The 26,088-nt window shown below is 40.7% G+C and overlaps 1 protein-coding gene across 4 annotated transcripts in view; it reads left to right on the forward strand.

Moving 5' to 3' along the window:
• The window catches only part of WDR72 (WD repeat domain 72), a 474,126-nt gene that overhangs the window by 107,347 nt on the left and 340,691 nt on the right, over positions 1–26,088 (forward strand). For all 4 annotated transcript variants that reach the window (XM_040413935.1, XM_040413933.1, XM_040413934.1 and 1 more), the window contains exons 6-13: positions 552–628; positions 2,728–2,847; positions 7,024–7,169; positions 7,531–7,624; positions 9,840–9,981; positions 14,744–14,989; positions 19,696–19,916; positions 23,276–23,471. In XM_040413935.1, the coding sequence (XP_040269869.1) occupies positions 552–628; positions 2,728–2,847; positions 7,024–7,169; positions 7,531–7,624; positions 9,840–9,981; positions 14,744–14,989; positions 19,696–19,916; positions 23,276–23,471 (1,242 nt within the window). The remainder of the gene's footprint in view (positions 1–551; positions 629–2,727; positions 2,848–7,023; positions 7,170–7,530; positions 7,625–9,839; positions 9,982–14,743; positions 14,990–19,695; positions 19,917–23,275; positions 23,472–26,088) is intronic.

The following is a 26,088-nucleotide window of genomic DNA, read 5'->3' on the forward strand; positions in this document are numbered from 1 at the left end:
AAATACAAAAAATAAACAAAAACAGTCTTGGCTATCTCCTCCTCCTCCACCGCTGCTTCCACCTACACCACCACGTTTACCGCCTCCTCAACCTCCTACTCCACTTTGACCTCCGCCTCCTAGTTCAAGATTATTATTATTATTTTTTTTTATATATTCTGTTATTTTAAGTCATTTGCTTATCCAAATTTGTTTGCAGGGCAATTGTCCTGCTCTTACCCCCATTTGCTTCCTTTTGCAGCCCTCTAGCCCTTACTATGACTATTGCACCAAAGTTCGGGTCCCCATTGACTTCAATGGGGTTCGGGTTCGAGTTTGGGACAAGTTCGCGTCCCGAACCCGAACTTTGACCCGAAGTTCGGCCGAACAGGGCGAACCCAAACATCCATGGGTCTGCTCATCCATATTTGTGACTTTTTAACACTACTTTTCTGGTGCAAACTGAATGTTCTTAGTGTGACATTTAATTTCCTGATGACATACTTTATAAATGTAAAATACTCTTATGCCTCTGTTCTAAACATTGATTGAATCATACATTATCTTTGCAGAAGATTCATTAGTTGCAATATCTGCTGCTGGAGAGCTAAAAGTATGGGATCTCTCATCATCTGTGACCAGTATACAGGTCAGTAGTAGAGGTGAGAAAATGGATTCACTCTTCAAAACTGAGTTCTTAAGCAGCGAGCAAGCTGTTCTTGCTGCTCAAGAGGCTCTACCTCAGCCTTGATTCACACTTGCGCCCTTGCTCTGAGTGGCGGTTCAAGTAAAGAGGCTCTTCTCCTACTACCAGAGCAACGGCTGTGTATGCGCCACTATACTTTGAGGTACCCCTGGTAGTATTATTGATTGGACATTCATGAAAGTCATAGTATACACATAGCAGCAAATATTTAAGGGGATTAGGGTAATGCCTATCATTATATTTCTTTTTCATACAGTGTATTATCTGAGATAGATTAGAGACACATCAGAAGATCTCACTGGATCTAAAAGTCATGGTAGAGTTTGAAGAATCATAAGGGCAATATTTGGTCAGTTTTGCTTGAATCTGGATTGGCATATATTAAGCCAAATTTACTAGACTTCACACATTTATAAAATTTGGCACATCTTTAAAACTAACACTTTTGACTAGAAATGCTATTCTACTTTTTCTGCTCCACCTCCTACAAGTTTTGTATATGTTTTAACATTTTTTAAATGTTGCAGTTGATAAGTCTGGAGTTAAACTAATTAACATAGCTAACCATCAGCTAACCGTCAGGTCAGGGGCGTAGCTAACGACTCATGGGCCCTGGTGCAAGAGTTCAGCTTGGGCCCCCCTTCCCTCAGTGCGTTGTGTGTCTTCGTATGTGGCACAAGGTTCTTTGGGCCCCCTCAGGCTCCTGGGCCCGGTAGCGACTGCTACCTCTGCACCACCTATAGCTACGCCCATGCGTCAGGTGGTGTAAAAGTATAAAAAGTTGCAATTGCTTTGCTCAAATAAGCTCAGAAAGTCACAAGACCCTGTTTTGGGATTCGGGATATTAGGGCTTGATACATTCCCCCCAAAGTTTTCTTTGAGACTGTATTAAAAAGGTTTTGTGAGACTTAAATACTGATTATTCTATCCTCTGGATATGGCATCAGTATCTTATTGGTTGGGGTCTGACACCCGGGACCCCTGACGATCAGCTTATTGAGAAGGCAGCAGAGCTTCTCGCTGCTTTCCCTAGGCCGAGTGACAGCACATTCATCTGATGTGAATGGGGTTGAGTGCAATACCAAGCACAGCCACTATACAACATATGGCACTGTGCTTGGTAAGCACAGAGAAGGCTGCAGTGCGAGTTGAGCGAGTCGACTTCGGATAAAACTTCTGAAGTTGATTCGCATAAAACTTCATTCCAATACTGTAAGGGAGCAGGAGCTCTGTACAGTATTAGAATGTATTGGCTCCGATGATCCGAAGTTATTGCTTTGCGAAGTCTCATGAGACTTCGGGTAATAACTTCATAAATTAATTTGTACTATAAAAAAACATTTCCCGAACTCTGGTTCAGTTCCAAGGTACAACTTGGAACCGAAGCCAAGTTTGGGAAATATTTTTTTACAGTACAAATTAATTTCTGAAGTTATTACCCGAATTCTCGCGAGACTTCGTGAAGCAATAACTTTGGCTCATCGTAGCCAATACATTCTAATACTGTACAAAAACTCCTGCTCTGTACAGTATTGGAACAAAGTTTTATGCGAATCCACTTTGAATGTTTCATCCGAAGTCGATTAGCTGATCCCTACTCACAGGAGTGCCGGTGCCTCTTCAAACAGCTAATCGGTGGGGAGCCCGGGTGTCTGACCTCCACTGATCAGATACTGATGACATATCCAGAGGAATAGCATAGAAGTAGTGTTGTACTCTAATTGAGCCATCAACCCTCCCTGGTCTGACTGATGGTCTGGCAAAAAGTGCTAAGAGACACTCTCCATTGTGCTAAATTTCCAGACAGAGAGGAAATTAAAGACTTTGGACAGGAAGTAGTGTGGTATATATTGAGGACCTACCAATCATCCACCCATTTTTTTTCTAAAATTACATAGAATAGTCACCAGTAGGCCATTAATATGTAATAACAAAATTATGGATTTGCCCCTTTAAAGTATCACATTGTTAAATTGAATTTAGTCGTTTTGTAAAGGTAACCAATAACTTATTAGGTTTTTATGAATATTTTTTACAAACAGGAAAAGCTAAATGTGTATGAAACCGAATCCAAAAGTTTGGAGATGACAATTTACAGCGCTGTGAGATTCTGCACGTTCACGGAGAGGTTACTGCTGGTGATTTGCTCTAGTTCTTGGAAGGTGCTGATCTTCTTATTATACTGTATGTTTCTCTCACCGGAAGATCATGAATAGCCTCCATAATAACTGCTTGTGTTGATATCCATATTTTTCTCACTGTAAGGAGATGTTAAAATTGTAAAGTGTCACTTCTCATCTTCATAAAATTACATGGCTAAGATAGGAAATCTTTTATTCTCCCTACAGGTTGTCAACAAAAAATGTAGCTCTGGTTAACACATTGTCTGCAAAACTTTTGATCTTTCAAGAAGGAGTGCTGTTGGCCCATAAAAAATCAGTACTGTTTAAAGACTAATGCAATCTGTTAGGCCCCTTGCAGACAAGCGTGTCCGGATTAGGTCCAGATGCGTCCCGGTGCATTGCGGCAAACCCGCGCGAGTAGGAACGCAATTGCAGTCAGTTTTGACTGCGATTGCGTTCCGATGTTCAGTTTTTATCGCGCGGGTGCAATGTGTTTTGTACGCGCGTGATAAAAAACTGACTGTGGTACCCAGACCCGAACTTCTTCACAAAAGTTCAGGTTTGGGTTAGTTGTAGTATAGATTGTATTATTTCCCCTTATAACATGGTTATAAGGGAAAATAATAGCATTCTGAATACAGAATGCATAGTACAATAGGGCTGGAGGGGTTAAAAAAATATATAATAATTTAACTCACCTTAATCTACTTGTTCGCGCAGCCGGTGTTCTGTCAAATCTCTATACCTTGCCAAAAGTCTATACCGGAAGTGACGCGGCTGCACCGGAAGTGACGAGGCCGCCAAGGAATCAGCTGGAGGAGGGTGTGCGCGGTGCTGCGCAAGCGCACATCCACCGGCTTAGCAAAGAATTATTGCAGCGCCACGATAGAGGTACTTCGTACACCGCGCGTGCGCACTTAGGGGTATAGAGCTTTTGCAGCGAAAAATGTTTCATCAGATCTCCCTACCCCTGAGTGCGCACGCGCCCACAAATCATCAGTTGCAGTTCAGCTCTACTATGTGGTGAGCTCGGTATCCAGCACTCAGCTCTGCGGTAAGGATGAACTGCAACTGATGATTTGTGGGCGTGTGCACACTCAGGGGTAGGGAGATCTGATGAAACATTTTTCGCTGCAAAAGCTCTATACCCCTAAGTGCGCACGCGCGGTGTACGAAGTACTTCTATCGCTGCGCTGCAATAATTCTTTGCTAAGCTGGTGGATGTGCGCTTGCCGCGCACACCCTCCTCCAGCTGATTCCTTGGCGGCCTCATCACTTCCGGTGCAGCCGCGTCACTTCCGGTATAGACTTTTGGCAAGGTATAGAGATTTGGCAGAACACCGGCATCTCTTCTGTCTTGTTCTGTGAGGAATAGGACCTTTGATGATGTCACTACGCTCATCACATGGTCCGTCACATGATCCATCACTATGGTGATGGATCATGTGACAGACCATGTGATAAACGTAGTGACGTCATCAAAGGTCCTATTCTTCACAAAAGAAGACAGAAGAGATGCTGGCTGCGCGAACAAGTGGATTAAGGTGAGTTAAATATATATTTTTTATTTTTTAACCCCTCCAGCCCTATTGTACTATGCATTCTGTATTCAGAATGCTATTATTTTCCCTTATAACCATGTAATAAGGGAAAATAATAATGATCGGGTCCCCATCCCGATCATCACCTAGCAACCATGCGTGAAAATCTCACCGCATCCGCACTTGCTTGCGGATGCTTGCGATTTTCACGCAACCCCATTGATTTCTATGGGGCCTGCGTTACGTGAAAAACGCACAAAGAGGAGCATGCTGCAATTTTCACGCAACGCACAAGTGATGCGTGACAATCACCGCTCATGTGCACAGCCCCATAGAAATGAATGGGTCCGGATTCAGTGCGGGTGCAATGCGTTCACCTCACGCATTGCACCCACGCAGAAATCTCGCCCGTGTGAAAGGAGCCTTAAGGTGGCTATACATAGTTGTCTAAAGTTGATCAAAAACATCAGTTTCAACCAAAAAGATAATTTTTCCGGTGAAATTTAACAATGAACGATTGTTTCAGCCAACCAATGAAGTCTATGAATGAGCTTTCTATGAAAGAAAGTTGCCAGAACGATCATTCACCCTTAGCCATTGAACATGTATGGCCAGTCTGAACTACTAAAAACCTATATTACTCAAGTGATGTCACTCAGAGAGAATTATAATGCAATTAGGATTTAGGAATTTTATTGTAGGTCCAGTTTCAACAATGACAATACAGAGATGTTTCAGGCCACATTAGCTCTTTGTCAAGCTATGAATACAGAGAAAGGAGCAAAAAACAAAAGAGAAAAATACCATAAATGACCATTCTAAATGTGTGCAAAATGTACATAAGCAGTCAAATAAAAATATAATTCTATGAATCTCAATACATAACCCAAAGGTATATGAAGAGAGCAGGACTGAAATACGATGCCTGAGATATGGGGGGGGGGGAGGGTGAGGCTGGCTCGCCCATCCACTTCCTTCATATCCGAAGCGACCAACCATGTGGCGATCATTTTCTTTTTGTGACTGTCCTTATGCATCATTGTACCGCAGGTACACTCTCATCTCCCTATTGGAACTTTAACTGCTTGCCCTACCATTTTATGCTTTCCCCCTGCTCTCTGTCCTCCTCATTCCTACAGTACTCCTGGTTTCTTTCTGTACATTCTTATTCTTAACTACGGTATCTCATCCACACTTTGCTACCGCTCTCCCCTTTCTCTCTCCCAACATGTCTCAGGCATTGTATTCCAGTCCTACGCTCTCCATATACTGTACCTTCGGGTTATGTAACGAGACTAAATGTATTATGTTATATATTTTGTATTCATATTTCTGCTCATGTACATTTTGCACACATTTAGGATGGTCATGTACGGTATTTTTGTCTGGCCTTAAACATTGCTGTATTGTGATTGGTGACACTGTACCTATAAAAAAAATCTTAATTGCATTATAATGCTCTCTGAGTGACGTCCCTTAGCCTATATAGTTTTGATGGTTTTCGTGATCCTTGACAGTGGACACAAGAGGGACAAGAACCTATTCCCTCATGTCTGCAGCTTTAGGCTATGCAAATACTAGCTACTTATAGCAGTTTGAACTACTGTAATGGACAATACAGACAAAACTGAAATCACTTACAAGACCATCTAGATCTAAAGTTTGCCAACCATCAACCTACTTTTATCTAATGTGTATGGCCACTTTAATATGTAAGCATATCCTGCCAACATACTGGCCTCCTTCAATTGGCTTGGCTTAGGCAATCAATGTGTGATTGGTGTGGGTTTGAACCCTAGTACCCCATAATTAGCATACAAAAGGGGTATAGGGAAAATAAGTAGAGAGGCATTTGAATTTGATACTAAATATAAGCCTTGCTCAGTCTATTAAAGCTAGTTTCACATGTGCGTTGCACACTCTCTGGCAGGCTGTTCCGGCATACAATGCCTTCAATTGGCCGGACAAAATCTGTTGCGTGCAGTGTTTTTTTTGTCCTACCAATTCCCAGGATATTGCCGGGAAGTAGACTGATCTCTGCTGGACCCCATTATAGACAATAAGGCCTGACAGACAGACAGCATTATCCAGCAATGCCGGATCCGGAGAAATCCAGCAGGCTGTTCTCTCCCAGAACAACCTGCGGGAGAATGTGCTGCAGATATGAAACTAGCCAAAGCAGCAGTACCAGCTACAGCTATGTAGACATGGATGATTTCTTGCTGAATACTGGAGTGAAGGAACAGCGGAAATCGAGAGATCACAGCTTCTCCTTTCTCTGGTGGTAAGACCCTCAATGACCCCATATTAAGGGCAAATGCTAAGCGTTGTGGATGAGAATAACGCCGATGTGCCACTATTCATATAAATGCCAACATTAGAAATTACATTTTGTATTAACTACCATATATTGGACTTTTTTTTTCTACACCTGTCTGTATTCAGCCACATGTTCTAGTATCTATGTCTATATCGAAGTCTTAAATTTAAAGTAGATTTCTGCGCTTAGATTATATACCTCATTCATGATATGCAAATAGCATTCTCCAAAATGGAGAATTTTCTCTCAACAGAGTCATAAAGAGGTGAACATACCCTAAAGCAGTGTGTCTTAAGAGTTTTAAGATCATCCTTAGCTTCCTAACCTTCAGTATTCCATTCCCTTTGTCTCCAGGTCTACGATTACTGTGACTTTTCCCTACTGTGCACCGATGTTTGCAAAAGTGGTCAGAATTTCTCTGGGGGTGAGTTCCTAGCTGCTAACCGACTTATCATCTGGACACAGGATGGGCACAGCTTTATCTACCAGCTGCTGAACAGGTGGGCTCACATAAGACTGGTGCATGATAAGTCCAGGTACAAAGTAAGCTGTTTGTAAGTGTATTGTACAAAATCCCTGCTTGTCACACTTGATCAAAACCCATAACAAAACCCCTTTGACATTAGAACATTTGGCTTGAGTTTGGCACTCTTCAGTCTTTATGTGAAGCAGCAGGAGATGAAGAAATAAGATTACCCATGTAGAACTTGATTGGGCAGATGGTGCTATAATTTCCAAGAACACAAAAGTAATTAGTTACCATCTTTGCAACTTTTCTCTTGGTGCTAAGAATTTTAACCCCATCAGTCACCTTTTTGTTTGATGTAATTTTAAAAGCCTCATGTTGATTTCTTTCCACAGTGGCCTCTCTAAAAGTGTATGTCCGGTTGACGGAGGATTACTTAAAGAAACAATCACCCCTCACTTGCTGTGCTCCACAAGGGTGACAAAACAGGTATTTATTTGTATTTTTATACAAAAATCTCTTAAATATTTTACTTCCATTAGGCTAATCGGTGTATACTAGGCCTAAAATTAAGTTTAGAATCCTATACATTATACTGGAGATGGATGTTGGCTTTCATAGCACAACTGTGTGACAGATGACCTATTGTGACATGCGGCAGAACCGTCCGCTCATGGGATGTGAAAAGGACAATAGTGAAGAATGGAGTTATACACAAAGAAAGCTGGATGGGCTGAAAATGGTGTAAATACGACAACGTAATTGCATGTTAACAAGATGAGAGGTTTGATATCTAAAAGGCACAAACATGTTATTGTGATAATGGCTGAAGTCTTAACAGCTGTGGCGTATATATTTCACAGTCTCCTGCATAACTAAGCTAGCCGCAAATCCACCTTATATCAGACTCAAGTCTATAATCAGCCAGGAGGGATATCAATAAAGCTGTAAAAAACAGTTCACCAAAAAGATTGTAGTCACAAGTGACATATTTTTTACAAAACTGTGTAACCAAAAATCTGTTCCATTCACTATATAAAAGTTGGGTCGATTGGCCAACAAGCACATGGATTTCTCTAAGTTATTGAATAAAAAAGTTGCTGATATTTCTTCGACAAATCTACCTCATACAAACACAGATACAAAGTGCTTAATGATGTAAAAAGGGGTTTTCCGGTTTGCATCAACATTAGGGATGAGCGAATCCGTACTGAAAAGTTCGGGTTCATACTGAACTTAGCGAGTTCGGGTACCCGGACCCGAACCTGGACTTTTTCACTGAAGTTCGGGTTAAGTGTTCGGGTCATTTTATTATTTTCCATTATAACATGGTTATAGCTGTAAATAATAGCATTCTTAAGACAGAATGCAAAAGAGTATGGCAATTTAGAAAAAAATCAAATAAAAAAAAACTCACCTCATCCACTTGATCTGCTGCTGCAGTGTCTTCTATTTATTTATTTTTTTCAGAAGGAAAGAAGATAGAAGACTCTGCGGCAGCACAATCAAGTGGATGAGATGAGTTGGTTTTTTAACCCCTTAATTGCCATATTATTTAGCATTTTGTCTTAAGAATGCTATTATTTACCACTATAACCATATTATAACCGAAAATAATAAAGTGAAGTTTGGCTTCAATGGGGTTCGAGGTCAAGTTCAGGTCCTGAACTTTGACCTGAAGTTCGTCCGAACCCGGCAAACCCAAACTTCCACGGGTTTGCTCATCCCTAATCAACATCCTTTAAAATAAAAGTTATGTTGGTAGCTTTAATTTTGTCATGTATTTTTCTTACTTTACCTATCGCTCCTATCTGTTCTGGGCTGTGGTCACATGACCATGTCCATGCAGCTCATATTTCCTGTGATGTTATGTCCATGGGCGTGTCAAAGCAGCAATGGGGCAGTGATAGGGGAGTGTCTATGTAACTAACTGGGTGGAGGAGCTATATAGTATCTGGGTGTAGTAAGGGGCGGGGCTGGTGCTGTGACAGAGAAAAGAGAAGTGTATTATGGGTTTGGTCGGATACAGCAATAGGAAGTTCTACATACAGGATGTATACCTGAGTGATTTATTACGCGGTGAAAAACGGTCAGGAGAGTCTAAATTGAAAAAAAAAACACGGTGAAGATGTACATGAGGTAAGCAACTACATGAGCATATCTGATAAAAAGCAATAGTAAAAAAAAAACATAAAGAAAGAAAAGTTGACTAAGATAACCATGTCTGGTAACATGGGAGTATTGAATTTCACCTCACATCTGCATTCAAATCTCCATTCAAATGGTCCATTACCAGTTCCATTACATATGGCTGCGAAAACAGTGCTATTCTTGTCTCCAAAATGATGATGTCCTCAATGGAACCACAAGTCCTCACCGATCTGGCACTGATCCATGCCTAAATTTATGAACTGAGGCTAAATTCAGCATACTCACTAACAGGTGTTAGCATGATCATCAGACCAAAGGATCAACATGGCTGTAGCATCTTTAAGGCAAGAAAGGATTAGGGTCTGGATAGGGAAATGGGAGACTGCCTGCAGACTCTCCCAGAGATGTACTGTGTTCACGTGTAGTAATCTCCATTGGCCCAGGAATAAAGTAAAGTAAATACAAAACTGCACACTCTGTGGATTATAATGATATGCAGATATTACAGCTTCTAGATTGTAAATTCTTTGTTAACTCTGCTGTATTTGAACAGAGCTCTTTATGCACTATGGGTTTCATGAATGAAAGAAAGGAGCCATTTTTTAAAATACTGTATGCTGGTGATTTGACTGGGCAACTCAGCTTCTGGCATATCCCTGATGTTCCAGTAACACAGTTTGATGGATCTCCATTGGGTAAGAAAAATCTTTTCTTTGGTTTCTTCAATATTAGGACTTGTTCACATCTGCATTGGCTTTTCCATTATTTTGTTCTGTCTAAGGAACAAAAAAACACCCCGCAAAAAATGAATCCATTGAATGGAATGAATAATGGATACAAATGGAAGATGTTCTGTTTTTCTCAGACTTTAATAAAAAAATATTTTTTAAAAATTTAAAGCTCCATTCTATCCCTAGCGGAGTAGTCATAACGGATGCTTAAAGAGTGATGTGGCCTTGTGGTAATGTAAAGTAAAAAAAAACAAATCAAGTCCCCCCCAACCCCCACACTTTATAATGTAATTTATTATAAAGGGAAAAAAATAACATTTTGCATGTATATAAGTATTCAGACCGTTTGCTATGACACTTAAAGTTTAGCTCCAGGGGCACCAATCTCTCTTTATCATCTGTGAGATGTTTACACACCTTGATTGGAGTCCATCTGTGGTAAAGTCAGTTGACTGGACATGATTGATTGGAAAGAAACATCCCTGTCTACATAAGGTCTCACCGCTAACAATGCACATCAGAGCAAAAAAATAAAATAATATGAAGAGGAAAGAACTGCCTGTATTGCTTAGAGAGAGGATTGTGTGAGGCACAGAATTCTAGAAAAGTGTACAAAAAAGCACAGTGGCCTCCTCGGTTATTAAATTGGAAGAAGTTTGGAACAACCAGGACTCTTCTTAGAGCTGGACACCCCACCAAACTAAGTAATAAGGGGAGAAGGATCTTGGTAGGAGAGATAACCAAGGACCCAATGGTCACTCTGGCTGAGCTCCAAAGATCTAATGTGGGAGATGGAAGAAACTCCCAGAAGGTCAACCATCACTGCAGCACTCCACCAATCTGAGCTGTATGGCAGAGTGGCCAGAAAAAAGTCTTTCCCCAGTAAAATACACATTTTACCCTGCCTGGAGTTTGCAAAAAACAAGCAAACAACTAAATGACTCTTAGAACGTGAGAAACAAGATTCTCTGGTCTGATGAAACCAAGATTGAACATTTTCGCCTTAATCCTGAGTGTCATGTCTGGAGGAAGCTAGGCACTGCTCATAACCTGCCCTATACCATCCTTACAGTGAAGCATGGTGTTGGCAGCTTTAAAAGCACCCATTTAAACAAGTGGAGATTAAAACAGGCACATTTTATTTTATCCTCTGATGGAACAGATTAACAGAAAAGTCAACACTGATGTGAAAAAATACCTAACACTACTTGGTTTATCTTAACAAATGTTTTCACTGGGAAATGTAAAAAAAATATATTTATTCCAACAAAATTGTCTCCAACGGCCTGGTCTATGATGTGATTTAAATGGAATGTATCATCAGAAAATGACCTATTGTTTGAATGATTTTTTATGTAATAGCATTCTTAAGATAAAATGCTAAATAAAATGGCCATTGAGGGATTAAAAATAATAATAAAAACTCACCTCATCCACTTGATAGGGCAGCCGGTATCCTCTTCTTTCTTCTTTCTGCAGGACCTGCAAAAGGACCTGAGATGACGTCACCGCGCTCATCACGTGGTGAGCACGGTGACGTCATTGCAGGTCCTGCTGAATGAAGATAGAAGGACCTGCGGTGATGTTACCGTGCTCACCACGTGGTGAGCTGTTGCTTGACCGGAAGAGGACAACATCCTCAAGTTCTATTGATTGATTGAAAAGGAACCTTTTTTTGTAAACTGTATACAATTAAACCAATCAAAAATGATAGAGAACCAGAAGTCATGTCTGAACAGCATTTTTATATGTTACTAAAGAAAAAAAATGAGTGAGACCAAGCAGTCCTCCTGATGATGTAGTTAGCAAAGAGAATGTAGCTCCACATAGCTACCACACAGATGAGACAACTGATGAGTAGTGTTGATCACGAATATTCGAATTGCGAATTTTAATCACGAATATCGGCACTTCGAGAATTTGTGAATATTTAGAATATCGCAAAATATATGCGTAATCGCGAATATTCGATTTTTTTTTAAATACCAGTTCATGCGAATTTTCGCAATCAAGAAAATAATGCTTAGAGATCATTTATTCGCAAGTTCTCGAATATATGGTGAATATTCGCCCAAATATTCGCGAAATATCGCGAATTCGAATATTGCCCCTGCCGCTCATCACTACTGATGAGTCAGTTGAATGCTCCTTGACCAACGTGCACATTCATCTATGACCCTGCTGAACATGCATGTGTTTTGAATAGCAGAAGGTAAAAAACTATCAAATCATCAACAGAACGTTGATCACGTCTTTTAGGCAGAATCAAAATTGCTTGTCTGTCACCAGCACATTTCCCCCTGCAAGCAGGGATGCCCAGAAATGAAAACTAAACGGCGCCATATGATTGTATTACAGTCATTTCTATACTAATAATTTGTTGAGCGAATCAAAGTATCCAAAGTGGAATTCCATCCGAATTTCAGGAAAAATGTGATTCGCCACAAAGCCAAATTTCCTTGCGCTTCTTGGTTATGAATAAATTTTCCCTGAAATGGTGGTAAAAACAGAAGAAAAAATCATATCCACCTCATCCATTTGTGCAAAAAGGGCCACTGCAGCCATCTTGATTGAAGATCCCACACAAAATCTCGTCATCATCATGTCATCAAGCAAGATTTTGCACAGTGTCTTCAATCAAAATGGTCTCTATGCGATCAAATGGATAAGGTGAATATATATATATTTTTTTTACCAGATTAACCCCTGTAAGCCCTCAATGTTAATCTCAAATGCCATGATCAGCGATGAACGCAGCATCAGAGGGGTTCAATGACGAGGAGCGGTGCCATCACCGTTCCCTGTCATTGTGCCCGCTACATACAAAGAAATGTGCTTCTTGACAAAGTAATTCCTCACAAAGTGAATTTCATTGTGAGGTTTGGCGAGGCAGCGGAATCGAATTTTCAATTCCTTCGCTCATCACTACTAATTATTACTGCTGTATATAAATGCAGGTAATGAGCGACAATCAACAATCTGGTAACAACGATTGCGCTTCTTACTGTAGGGCGGGGAAGCCTAACCTGTGGCCCTCCTGCTGTTGCAAAACGACAACTCCCAGCATGCTTGGACAGCCTGCAGCTATTAGGGCATGTTGGGAGTTGTAGTTGTGCAACAGCTGGAGGGCCGCAGGTTGAGCATGCCTGCTGTAGAGAGTACCTGACCATGTAAAAGGACCCTAAAAGCCTAACCGCCTTTTCCTTATAATTGCTCTGTGTCAGTGTTCCACAGATCACCTGACATATGATCAAGTACTCATTCATCGGGTGAAAGCATAGTTGACATGGACACCTAAAGCATCATATCTGGGCAGCGGACCACGCTGTGTAAAAATTAATCTGCTGCCTAGAAACAAATATTCTATATGGGGATGGAGTAACGACCTCTTGCCTCTATACAGAGAAGATGACTACAGCAAGTACAGATGCATCTCAATAAATTAAAATATTATTGAAAAATGCATTTAAACGCTTAGGGAACCTTTGCAGGTGTTTTGTGTCGATTAGCTGATTAAAATATCACACCATGAGTCTACACTATTGAACTTTTTCACAATATTCTAATTTTCTGAGACACTGACTTTTGGGTTTTCATTAGCTGTAAGCCATAATAATCAACATAAAAAAAAAAAGAAATGCTTCAAAATAGATCACTCTGTGTGTAATGAATCTATATAATATATGAGTCTCACTTTTTGAATTGAAAAAGAGTACTTTCACACCAGCGTTGTTAGAATCCGGCAGGCAGTTCCATTGCCAGAACTGCCTGCCGGATCCGGAAATCTGTATGCAAACGGATATTTTTTTTTTCCGGATCCGTTAGACTTATTCATTGAAATACCAATCTGTCTTTCTGGAATAACGGAACAGGTATTTAATTTTTTCAAAGCTAGAAAGAACTGCGCATGCGCAGACCGGAAAACCGGATCCTGCGATGTGGCAATTTCCGGAACACTAGGTATCAGATCCGGCATTAATACATTTCAATGGAAATTAATGCCAGATCCGGCAAGTGCGGTAGTGTTCTGGAATTTTGTCCAGATACCGTACAAGGGACGGAACGGAAGACATCCTAATGCATACTGAATGGATTGCTTTCCATTCAGAATGCATTGGGACAAAACGGAAGTGTTTTTTTTCCAGTATTGAGGCCCTTTTAAATACCGGAAAAGAATAATGCTAGTGTGAAAGTACCCTTACTGAAATAAATTACCTTTTCGATGATTTATTGAGATGCACGTGTAAATGAGCAGGCAATTATCGGGAATGAACAAGTTGGCCTTTGTAAAGGGCCTTAGATTTATGGTGTAAATGGTCTACTGAGGGTTCTTGAAAAAATGTCTGCTCAGTCCTTGTTCTTACAGAAATTTCGATGATGTAGTCATTTGTCAGTGGTAATGGTGGCAGTCAGATGTTATCACAGGTTTATCTGCACTGGTGGTGGGGTTGGCAGAACACTTTAGATGAGTATGGGTAGCTCGGTAACAATAGACTTCTTCACTCTGAGATATGTCGACAATTCTTGTAAGCAATAACATATTTCATTGATAGTTCTGTTTGAGAAAGTGACTGAGCTTGGCAAATATTGACCTGCCATCTATTCTGTAGATAAGAAAATTCATAGATAAGGACTACAATTCATTACTATGTTCTGGATAGAAGGGATTTTATGTTGGTACACTTTTTCATTTAACCATACCATTGATATGCTTTGTTTTTTTTAGAGATACCGGTGAAAGTTAATGTGACTCTTCAAGAAATGTTTGATAGATATAAGTCGATGTCTGAAGGAATCATAGATCATCTATGTAACCCCAATGAAGGTCCTGCCTTTGCCATGGTCACTGCATCCCTCTACATTCCCAGCCTGGACAAGCTGGTGTGTGGCTGTGAAGATGGCAGCATTGTCATAACATTTGCATTGCATGCGGCCAGAGCCAGACTTCTCCAAGACCACCCACTATTAAGAGGTACTATGATGAGGGCATGATGATGAGATTTTAAAGTAATCCCCATAGAAGAAATCATATGCATACAGTATATGATCACCACAGGGAGCCATGAGAGATGTTTTAAAATGCATTATCAGCAGTAATTATGAACTCATGGTTATAAAATGTTCCAATATATTTTTTCACTCTCATTATATCAGTTCCTTCTGGTTTTCAAGATCTCTGCTTGCTGTCATTCATTGTCATTCATTGGCCTGCAGGTGCAGAACTGGTTACAGTTACAGTACAGTTGCCCGGACTGTGTCTTGTGTGCACAAGTGTTTAGTTACTGGAAGCAAACAATGAATGACTGTAAGCAGAGTCTTGAAAGTGGAAAAAGAGTAAGTATAATGGGAAAGTATAGCAGAAAGTATAATGGGAATTGCATAACTTTTTATAAAAATACCTCCTTTTGTTGTGTCCCTTTAACTAATCCCCTATTATCTAATACACAAAGTGTGATGCAACCTAATATTAAAGTATTATTCAGATTAAAATTCATGGTCTATCCCTGCCAATCAGCAGTTTCAAGGGGTTGTGTATTGTGTTGCTCGTCGGAGTGCTGCGCCCCTGTAATTGTTTACACAGTGCCAAATACAACATAGCTCCATATACAGCACTGTGTACTTCAGTAGTGATTGTTCATGGCCAATCCCATTAACTTCAATGGAACAAAGTTGTAGAGAACTGTAAAGCTAGGAAAAGATGGATAACCCTTTCCATCCAATTCTTTGCTCTTGACACTAAATGGCACATTTACACATGCTGACTGAGCAGGCAGTTATGAGGAATGAACACTTCCTTCCCGATAATTGCCTGCTCGTCAGTGGAGGGAAGAGCTGCATTTACATGCAGCGATCATCTCCACAGTATGAGAACGAGCAATCGCTGCTGCCATAGCTTGTACGCAGCAATGTTTCTGGGCAGCTGTTCACACAGCACTATCTGCTGCCCAGAAATAATGGCTTAGGTGTCCACATAAATCATGATGCCACCTGATCTGTGGCACCTTTACATGGGCCGATTATCAAAAAAAAATGTTCATACTAATGTTCGTTCCAGATAGTCAGCTTGACCACTGGCCTAGGAGCTACTCTGTGTAAAACGGGTAGAATTTGCATACTTACAGGGTGGCCCACGAAAAAGTAGCCCGTCTCCAATATCTTCAAATCAAACTGCCTAATAGTAAATCAGTCTTAGTTGATCATAACAACTAGAGATGAGCTAATCGAATCCCATGAAGTGGAATTTGATCCGAATTTCATGATAAATTCGATTCGCCTAGAAGCCGAATTTCCTCGTGCTTCGTGTCAGCAAATCAATTAATCCTGAAATAGCATAAAAAACTAAAAATTCAAACTTACCACCTCCATTTGCTTGCGACGGGCCGCCGCCGCCATCTTGCTTGAAGAGCTCGGCCGAAATCTAGTGTGACGCAAGATTACGTCACCATGCCAGCCGGCGTGACGGCGTAATCTCACCCCGCACAGGATTTTGGCCGAGATCTTCAAGCAAGATGGCGGCAGCTGGCCCGTTCCGAGCAAATGGAGGCGGTAAGTTTGAATGAATGTATTTTTTATTCTTAATTTTACACTTAGATGCCGTGATCATGTATGAACGCGGCATCTTAGGGGCACAATGACGGGGGCGGTGCTGTCGCAGCTCCCTGTCATTGCACCCGCTACTCACCAAAAAATGTGCTTCATGATGAAGTAATTCGCCACAAAGCGATTTTTTTTGTAAAGTTCGGCGAAGCAGCCGAATTGAATTTTCAATAAATTCGCTCATCTCTAATAACAACTAATCAGAGCTCAACTATCATTTTTTCACAGCCCTGTAGGAACTGAAAGCTGAGCTCTGATTGGTTGCTATGGGCAACTAGGACAGATTTACTATTCAGTTTGATAAAAGTGGCATAATGTGTCAGAAAGATGGTGTTCTCCCTGGAGGAGCGAATAGTGGTTGTGGAAGGCTATGTGTGAAGCAGATCGATTAAAGTAATGATTCGAAAAGGACAGCTGAAGTTGTGCATCACAACATATTAGTAATTGCTGAAATCTCTGAACCTGAAGCCATACAATAACTGAAAGAGTCTGACTATCAGGACTTGAACCCAGGGACTCCCGTGTTCCAGGCGGCAGCTCTTCCAACTAAATTGTTCAGCTTACTGGACAGCTCCTGTGCTGAACTGAAGCCTAGTTCCCTTTGCCTCTTGTTCTTTTCCCGCCTCCCTGGTTTGCTCCACCTTGTTCCCTGATTGGACAACTTATTTAAACCCAGCCTTGCACTTTGCTTTGCCCAGCCTTGCACTTTGCCCAGCCTTGCACTTTGCCTTGCACCCTGCTTTGTGAGATTATTGTGCTCTCAGCCTGTAATCAAGTGCGCCTGCGCTGCTGCTAATCCTGACGCTCATCTTGTGCATTGACCACTGGCTTCCTCCTGACTATAGTATTTGCCTACTCATCTAATACTGACGCTCATCCTGTGCATCAACCACTGGCTTCCTCCTGACTATGGTATTTGCCTACTCCTCTAATCCTGATGCTCATCCTGTGCATCGACCACTGGCTTCCTCCTGACTACGTTATTGGCTGTGCAATTACCCCAAGTAGTCGCAATAAAAGACTCTGAACCAGACTCAGGCCGTTACACTGACAAAGCTAAACTAGTATAAATTGCTGTACTCGGTTGCTGACTATTATTGCTGACAGACATTTGGACCCATTGCTGTACTTCATGATGGAAGAAGTTTGGTTTAATTTATCAGGTCACATAAATTTCAAGAATATAAGGTACTGGTCCACTGAAAATTTTCATTTGACTCCCCAAAAATCAGAAAATTGGCATTTGGTGCACAGTGTCAGGAACATAAATAGTGGGCCCAATTTTCTTCAATCAACTATGAATACCGCAATTTACCTGGACATCTTTGAACAGTTTTACAACCAACTAACACCAGAAGAAAAAATCTCCTGCTTATCCAACAAGATGAAGAACATGCTGGACATCACATAACTCACTGGCATGAACTGTTTATGGAGGAGCGAACTGTTGTCAAGGGTTATGGCCACCACGTTCCCCAGATTTGTCCACATGCAATTTCTATCTGTGGGGAAATCTAAAACAGAAAGTGTTCACTAACAATCCACATCCCCTGGATGAACTCAAGGAAAACATCACAAACCCTATCCGCAGCATCACTGTTGAAGAGCTGCAAGCAACATCGGCCAACATAATCCAACCTGCCCAAAGATGCATAGACGTGAACGGGGAACACTGTCAGTATCTTCTGTGACTTGTGGATGATAAAAAAAAAGCAATCCACTTGCTTGTTCATCTTGTCATACTATTGCTGTAGGTAGACTACTTTTTCGTGGGCCACCTTGTAGTATTCCAGGATTTAAACATTGATGGTCTATCTTCAAGATAGGTCATTAATATCTGATCGGTGGGGGTCCAATTCCTCTCATGCCCAATTACATGTCTGAAGAGGCTGAGCTCTGTGTCCTCTTTCTCGACCAGTGACATCATGTCCATTGGTCCCATTGCCTTTGTAAAGCTCAGTCCTATTCCCTTGAATGTTCCCTGCAATACGAAGTACAACCACTATACAATGCACAGTATTGTGCTTGGCATACTATTTTGTCTTAGTGGCACAGCCCATCAGGTGTTGGAACCCCACCTCTCTTATATTGCTAACTTTTAAGTCCTGCGATACCTCTTAAAGGTCTCTGATACATGACTAGATGTGTTTTAAATTTATTTGAAGCATCAGATAGTCACAGCAGATTTCCCATGTTCAGCTCTTGTAGTATCAATAGTATTTCTAGCAAGGACCTGAGTCTGAAAAGACATATCAGACTAAAATACAGTACATACCTGTCTGATGTTATTGATTTTGCCAATTATATATGCCAGCTTTGAGCCATAGTCCACAGTGACTAACATGATAGCAGCTTTTTAGATACAATCACTAATACACTACTAGCATGCTATATCTAATATATTAAAATATGTCAAATGAGCCAATAGAATCGCAGCGCACCACACAGCTGTCTGGACCTCCCAACATCAGCACGCCGCCGGCCAATACAAACATGGCGCACCTCAGGCCTCCTAAACCACCCACAGCAACAGCGCGGTAATATCAAAGCCGCCCCACATGCCGCAGGTACCGCACCTTAGGCCAGCTGTTTGTCCCTACAATATGCCTGTTACAATAACGGGCGCTAGAATTGGCTGGCGCACAAAGCAGTCACTCTGGCCGATCAACGCTGCCCCCCACATGCCGTACGCACCGCCCACACCCTGAGCGCAATGGCCACTCAACGCCATCCCACACGCCGCTCACGCCGTCCATGGAACTCGGTGTGATGATTGCTCTGCGCGCCGGCCAATTCTAGCGCCCGTTATTGTAACGGGCATAATGTCTAGTACTGTATATTTGCCAACATGACCTATGACTGCTGAGCAATATGTTGTACACTGCTAAACACCAGCACACTGTACCTTGCATTGTTCACCAGTGTACATCATCTAAATCAATCTCGACATGCATCACAAGCTGCTTTTGTTCCTTGGGCACTTGAAGAAACTTCCTTATTTCCTGCCCTCGGGTCTTTATATTGACTCATTCAGAATATTTTCAGAAACATCTGTGTCTCATTTTGTTTTGCCGCTTATAGGTTCTTTACCACATAAGATATTTGGAGGTCATGACAGCAGTTTGACAAGCTTACTTTACCCACATGGACGGTCGGAGAAGTATGATCCAAGCTGGCTCATTTCTGGGGATCAGAATTCATCTATAATTTGGAGAGACGTTTTCACAGGGGAAATATTTCACAAGTTCATAATGCAGTCTGGTGCAATCTTGAAGTTGCTAGTCCCACCTAATGATTACAAAGTAAGGAGATAAAGTGTCAAGGTGTCACACACATTAGAAAAATGTTGTCAAAATCTGCTGATTTCAGCAGGACCAGCCAACCAGCTAACATGCAGTGAGTTCTTGGGGAAATGATGATAATGATAGTTTCATACTGTATGCTGAGGCCAGTGATTGGCAGCATGTGCATGTGGGAACATCACTGCTGCAGCCAATTAAAGGGAATGTGTAATCAGCAAATGACCTATTGTTTAAATTGTGTTTTTATGTTTAACATATTTTAAAAGAATTTAATGTTTTTATTTTCCATGTCAACATCTATATTTACACATAATATCCTGCAGTTTTCTTACTGGTCACTAAGCCTAATAATAGGCGCCACTCCTTGGTACATACAGATCACTAGTTACCTGCTTATCTGTCATTCTAACCCTGCCTGTAATGATATCACCTCTGTGTATAGATAAGACAGGATCCACCGTTCACAATAGGTATTTGTCAGCGCTTATCTATTCTTCCCGTGTACAATGACCTCTGCACAGATCACAGAGCATGTCTAAAAGACTCTCCCATAGAAGTCACTGAGGTCCCCTCCTGAGCATTGTGTCTATGGACCATGGGGCTGCCGTAAAGCAATTTTCTTAATGTTTTCTAAATGCTGTTAAGAAAAGCTCAGACAAGAGGGTCGCCCCCATAATCATGTTCAGAAAACAGAATAAATAAATCTACAATCAAAAAATAAAAGCAGATAGGAAACAAGGAGATGTGCTGCTATTACACAAAGACTGGTGGGAGGCAGAGGAGCTGATGGATGCAGTGGAGGTCCATTGGGTGAGTAATTTTTTTTGTTGCTTTATCGCGGTCCCTTCATTTGCCCACATTTTCCATAACTCACACAACCCCTTAAAGTTCCCACCCTTGCAGTAGGGTTGTCCTGATGCTACTAATGCACCAGCAAAATGTGTCACCAATAGTTCTTAAGTTTTAAAGGCGGCTGCTCTGATCTGAACAAGAGCAAGGGCGGAAATCCAGTGTGGTCACTAGAGATGAGCGAATTTCGCTTATGAAATTTATTCACACTTCGTTTACTGGTAAAAGGTGAATTGCGTTATGGATTCCGTTACCACGGACCATAAGGCAATTCTATGCCTATAGAGGCATTCCGTTATTCATTCCGTCATAATAGAAGTCTATGGGCTGAAAAACGAATACCAAATAATATGAAATTCGCTCATCTTTAGTGGTCACCTCTGGTAATTGGTCCTATAGTTAGGAAGCTGCCAGGACTCATTTACAAACAGCCAAAAAACTTTGTACATAGACCAGAGACAAGTCCTTAACGAGGATTGCCCTCTCTTTAATAGTAAACGAGTTATTTCTTTGAATTTTTGCAGGTATTTCCCTTTAATTGAGTTATTGCAATAAATAGAAAAGCCCCAAAGAGTTAAATTAGAGATTAAGCTCTGTTACATTTGTTTCTATATTTCAGACCCCTGTCAACTTCAGTAAAGTGATATTCTGTTTTAATTATTGATTGATGCACTTTTGTTTTGGTACAGTTAAAAATAATTTAAAAAGACAGCTTTAGGTCAGCTAAACTTGACATTTAAAAAAGTGCCTGACCTTTTGAATAAAATACATAGAACTTTGACAGACAGTCAGCAGGCAGCACAAAAGTCTTCATCCTGCAGTGGGAAAAATCTACAATATGCACTTTTATGTCTAAGGGAACTGCACTGCTCTTTCCCATCCAAAACAAGTAACTACATAATGGTGCTATCATATGCACACTTACACAGTATATAATGTCAGGTGATATGACATTTCTGCTTATGTACATAAATGTTCATTGTGTCTGCTGTATTTCCACATTAAAGTACAGTAAGTATTAGGGGACTGTGTCCACAGGAAAACATTTTAAACAATTGATAGGCATGACTTTAATCTAGAAACACAGATACTGTATATTAGCATTCTACCCCAACATAGGAGGGTTATTTACTGTAAAAGCAGTGAGACTATGGAGCACTCTGGATGGAAGAGTTCAAGGGGGGCCTGGATGTACAGTATTTCTGGAGTGTAATAATATTACAGGTTAGGGGCAATTCACATCACCGCTTCCATTTCCGTTATAGCATTCCGTTCTAATGCGATTAAAACGAAAGATAATGGGATAGCTATAACGGAACACTTTAAAAAGAAGTCTGTTTCAATCCGTCCTAATAGGGTTGAACAGACAAGAAAAATGGAAGCCAGCATTCCCTCATGGTACCGTTATTTTGGACGAAATCAAACGTCCTGTCTGCAGGAAATGTGATACGTCCTCTTGGATTTCTAGGATCTTGATACTTGTCCTTAAAGGGGTGGTCTCACTTCAGTAAATCACATTTATTATGCCACTTACTAATGTATTGTGATTGTCCATATTGCTTCCTTTTCTGTCTGGATTCATTTTTCCATCACATTAAACACTGCTCGTTTCCATGGTTACAGACCACCCTGCAATCCATCAGTGATGGTCGCGCTTGCACACTATAGGAAAAAGCATCAGCCTCTCTGATTGACGGGACCATGGGGAGCGCACATAGGCTAGTGCTTTTTCCTATATTCTGCAAGCACGACCACCACTGATGGATTGCAGGGTGGTCTGTAACCATGGAAACGAGCAGTGTATAATGTGATAGAAAAAAGAATCCAGCCAGCAAAGGAAGCAATATTGATAATAACAATATATTAGTAAGTGTCTTGTATTAGCTTTCTCTACATGATAAATGCCACTTACTGGAGTGAGACAACCCCTTTAAATTAGAATGCTGATTTAGTAAATTACTATTTGGTGTCTTTCTATTATGAATGATATCATTTACTGTATAAGTGGTAAGCTATACCCAGAGAAGTATTATTACCTGTCCAAATTGGATAATGGTCCATGATCAATCAACACAGACACAGAGGGGAATTTATTGTGGCCCCTAAACCTGAAAACTGACATCAAAAAGCTGGTGTAGATTTGATTTTATGGAGGATAATAAATTTATTAAAAGGCCTGAGTCATTCACTAGAATGGAAGTCCTAAAACCTGTGTTCCTCCTAACTGCACACAAGCAATGAGGAAGAACAGGAGGTCCAGGACCTGCATTCTAGCAATCAATCAGTTCCCAATTGGGAGGGGGGTAAAGTGATGAGCCTTTTACCAGGCACCATACATTTTTTTTCAAAGGACAACCCCAATAGACACTACGTTACCTAAAGTAATAAGTAATGAAATGAACTACTCTACTACTCTCCCTACTCCTAAATTGAAGTCCTGTAGATGATTGCTGAGCTACTTACACTTTACAGCCATAGCCTGTCATTTATCTTCTCTTTTCTGTTGACAGGTGAAATTGTTCCAGAGCATCTACTGTGTGTGTAGTGATAATTCAGTGGCAATACTGAACCTCCAGGAAAAAGCCTGCTTTTTCCATGCTAGAAAACATCTATTTCCAGTAAAATCTCTAAAATGGCATCCAGTGGAAGAAGTCCTAGTTGTTGGTTGTGAAGATGGTTCCGTATATGTATGGGAGATTGAATCAGGTACTGTCATGTTTTAAAAGTTTCATAAAATACATTACATGGCTGTTTCATTTGGTGTTGTGTAAGTTGCGATGTGAGGTCTCCATGGATCGGACTTGTTTTTCCCGCTCTCACACCCTATGTGCATCAATGATATTTGGGCACCCATGACCCTTTAATCAGTTAACTAGTTGCCTTCCTTGGACTAATTTAGGTATGTCCAAATTACTGCATACTGGGAGCACCTCCAAACCTATCATTGTGGAGATGCTCTGAATTCAGGAGGGCATGTGAGGTCACTGGCTGAGTACACGAGTATCTGATTCTCATAGCTTTAATTACTGCTGAAAGCTGATTATGTATCTGACCAGCGGCAAAGACGAGGCCTTCAGCAGCCCCTGGCCTTTGGCCCTCAGGGAAATTTCCCTTCAAGGTCTGTGGCCAATCCGCCCCTGGTGGGAGCCTATGGGTGACTGCTATGTTTTGCATATAGAATGGCATCTGTTGGTGGTATATGCTGAAGTATAGGTTGGAAAATCCTCCAATGTACACCAGTTCTGTCCATTGTTAAAGTAGTGTATCATAAGTCAAAAATTCTCTGCAAGTCATCTACCACCATAAAGTCAAATTATTATACAGCATTTCTCATACTGTTGCTGACTTTAGGGCCAACAGAGTGGGCTCTGATCTCGAATGAGGAACGTTCATTCCTGATCATTGCCGGCCCATTTTTTCATGCAGCCATGATCGGTAATATATAGGGATGAACAATCATGACTACAGATTATTGCTGCCACATGAAAAATGCGATCAGTCCGTTCATTGATCAATCGGCCGCATCTTTAAACGGGCCAGTTACCGGGAACTGGCATCCACAGAAATGTTTGTTCCCAATAATTGTCTCGATCTGTTTCCTGTTGTACCAGTTTTATGCAGACCGGTAAAAATCACACTAAAGTCTTCCCCACAAGTGATAAATCTATTTCTCTGAAGTCAAGTAATTTCGCACATACAGTTGAAACCAGAAGTTTACATACACTATATAAAAAGACACATATGCATGTTTTTCTCAATATCTGACATGAAATCAGAATAAACCTTTCCTGTTTTTGGTCAATTATTCTGCCAAATGCCAGAATAATGAGAGAGAGAGAGAGAGAGAGAGAATGTTTTAGGGCATTTTTATTACTTTCTGCAAAGTCAAAAGTTTACATACATTTCATGAATATTTGGTACCATTGCCCTTAAACTGTATGACTTGGGTCAAACGTTTTGAGTATCCTTCCACAAGCTTCTCACAATAGTTAATCAGAAATTGGGCCCATTCCTCCTGACAAAACTGTTGCAACTGAGCCATCTTTTTGGGTATGAGTCTATCAGCATGGCAAGTCTTCTAGTCATCATAATTTGGCCCTCGTCAAAGTTGTTCAGATCGTTTTGCTGGACCATGTTTCCTGCGTCCAACTCTTTAACTTGAACTACTGATAGTTCTCTTGTTGGCTAACATATCCCATCCCTTGACAGGTGCCATTGTAACGGAATAATCAATGTTATTCACTTGACTTGTAAGTGGTTTTAATGTTGTGGCTGATCAATGCCCATTGTCATGACTGAAATAATATGGGAGCAAATACTTGAGAAGACAGATTGACATATAGAGATTGATTTAAATGTCCACATTGTAAGTGACTTCTCCGCACTTCCTATTGAATATACTGCATATTATACACTCATCGTCTATTAGACAAATCTATATTTTCTTGTTTGTATTGTCTTCTAGTGCTTCTTTTGTATCGTCGTCTAATGAATAGTTTCTCAAGACACAAGGAGAACATTAGATTTCTGCATCTGGTTCAATATTGATCTGCATAAGTATATTCATATAGATAGATATTCATAGCGCATTGGTCTAATATTCATTTTCAAAGCACATAGGTACAGAAAACGACCATGAAATTCAGGATCAATGTTCAGGTTAAATAAAAATGTATAAAGAATATAAATTTATCTTCCAATTTGCTTGGATCATGGAGAACACCGTCTTGTAGTTGTCATAAGCAGTCGCTGTCAGTTGCTGTGCTTGACCTTTGCAGTTAGTGATTGTGTCTGTCTTTTGGATGCTTCTCTCTACCGTACCTATTCTTTTAGCGTAATTGTTTGTTTGTTCAGTGACAATGAGTGGCAGATGGAGTCGGTAAAGATGAGTACTGTACTTTCAAGAATGAGTTTTAATTTAATTGGTTTTGAGATACATAGGGATTGAATGAAACCAAACTTCCATCAGATACATGTCTATTCTAGATCTACTCAAATCACAGGAAATTACCTTCATCTCTATACATCCCATTATATGTTACAGCGACTGTCTGCATGCAACCATTGCCTCTAACGCATTTGGTTTCTACTGTGTGAACTGTCTGGTAGTATTTCTACAGTATTTACTATATTACTTAAAGTGTACTTGATCTTTTGAACAATTTTATAAAAAATTATTCTAAATGGCATATAATTACTTTTTATAATACACTTTTTTATCTTTCCCCTGTTTTACTTAGAAAATAGGTACCTGGAGCTCAGGTGTCTATAGCGCTTTGGAAACCCATGCACTTGTACAGCGCTGACATGTAAGTGGATTCCA

This window comes from Bufo bufo, chromosome 1 (genome assembly GCF_905171765.1).
Source record: "Bufo bufo chromosome 1, aBufBuf1.1, whole genome shotgun sequence".
NCBI classification, from domain to species: domain Eukaryota; kingdom Metazoa; phylum Chordata; class Amphibia; order Anura; family Bufonidae; genus Bufo; species Bufo bufo.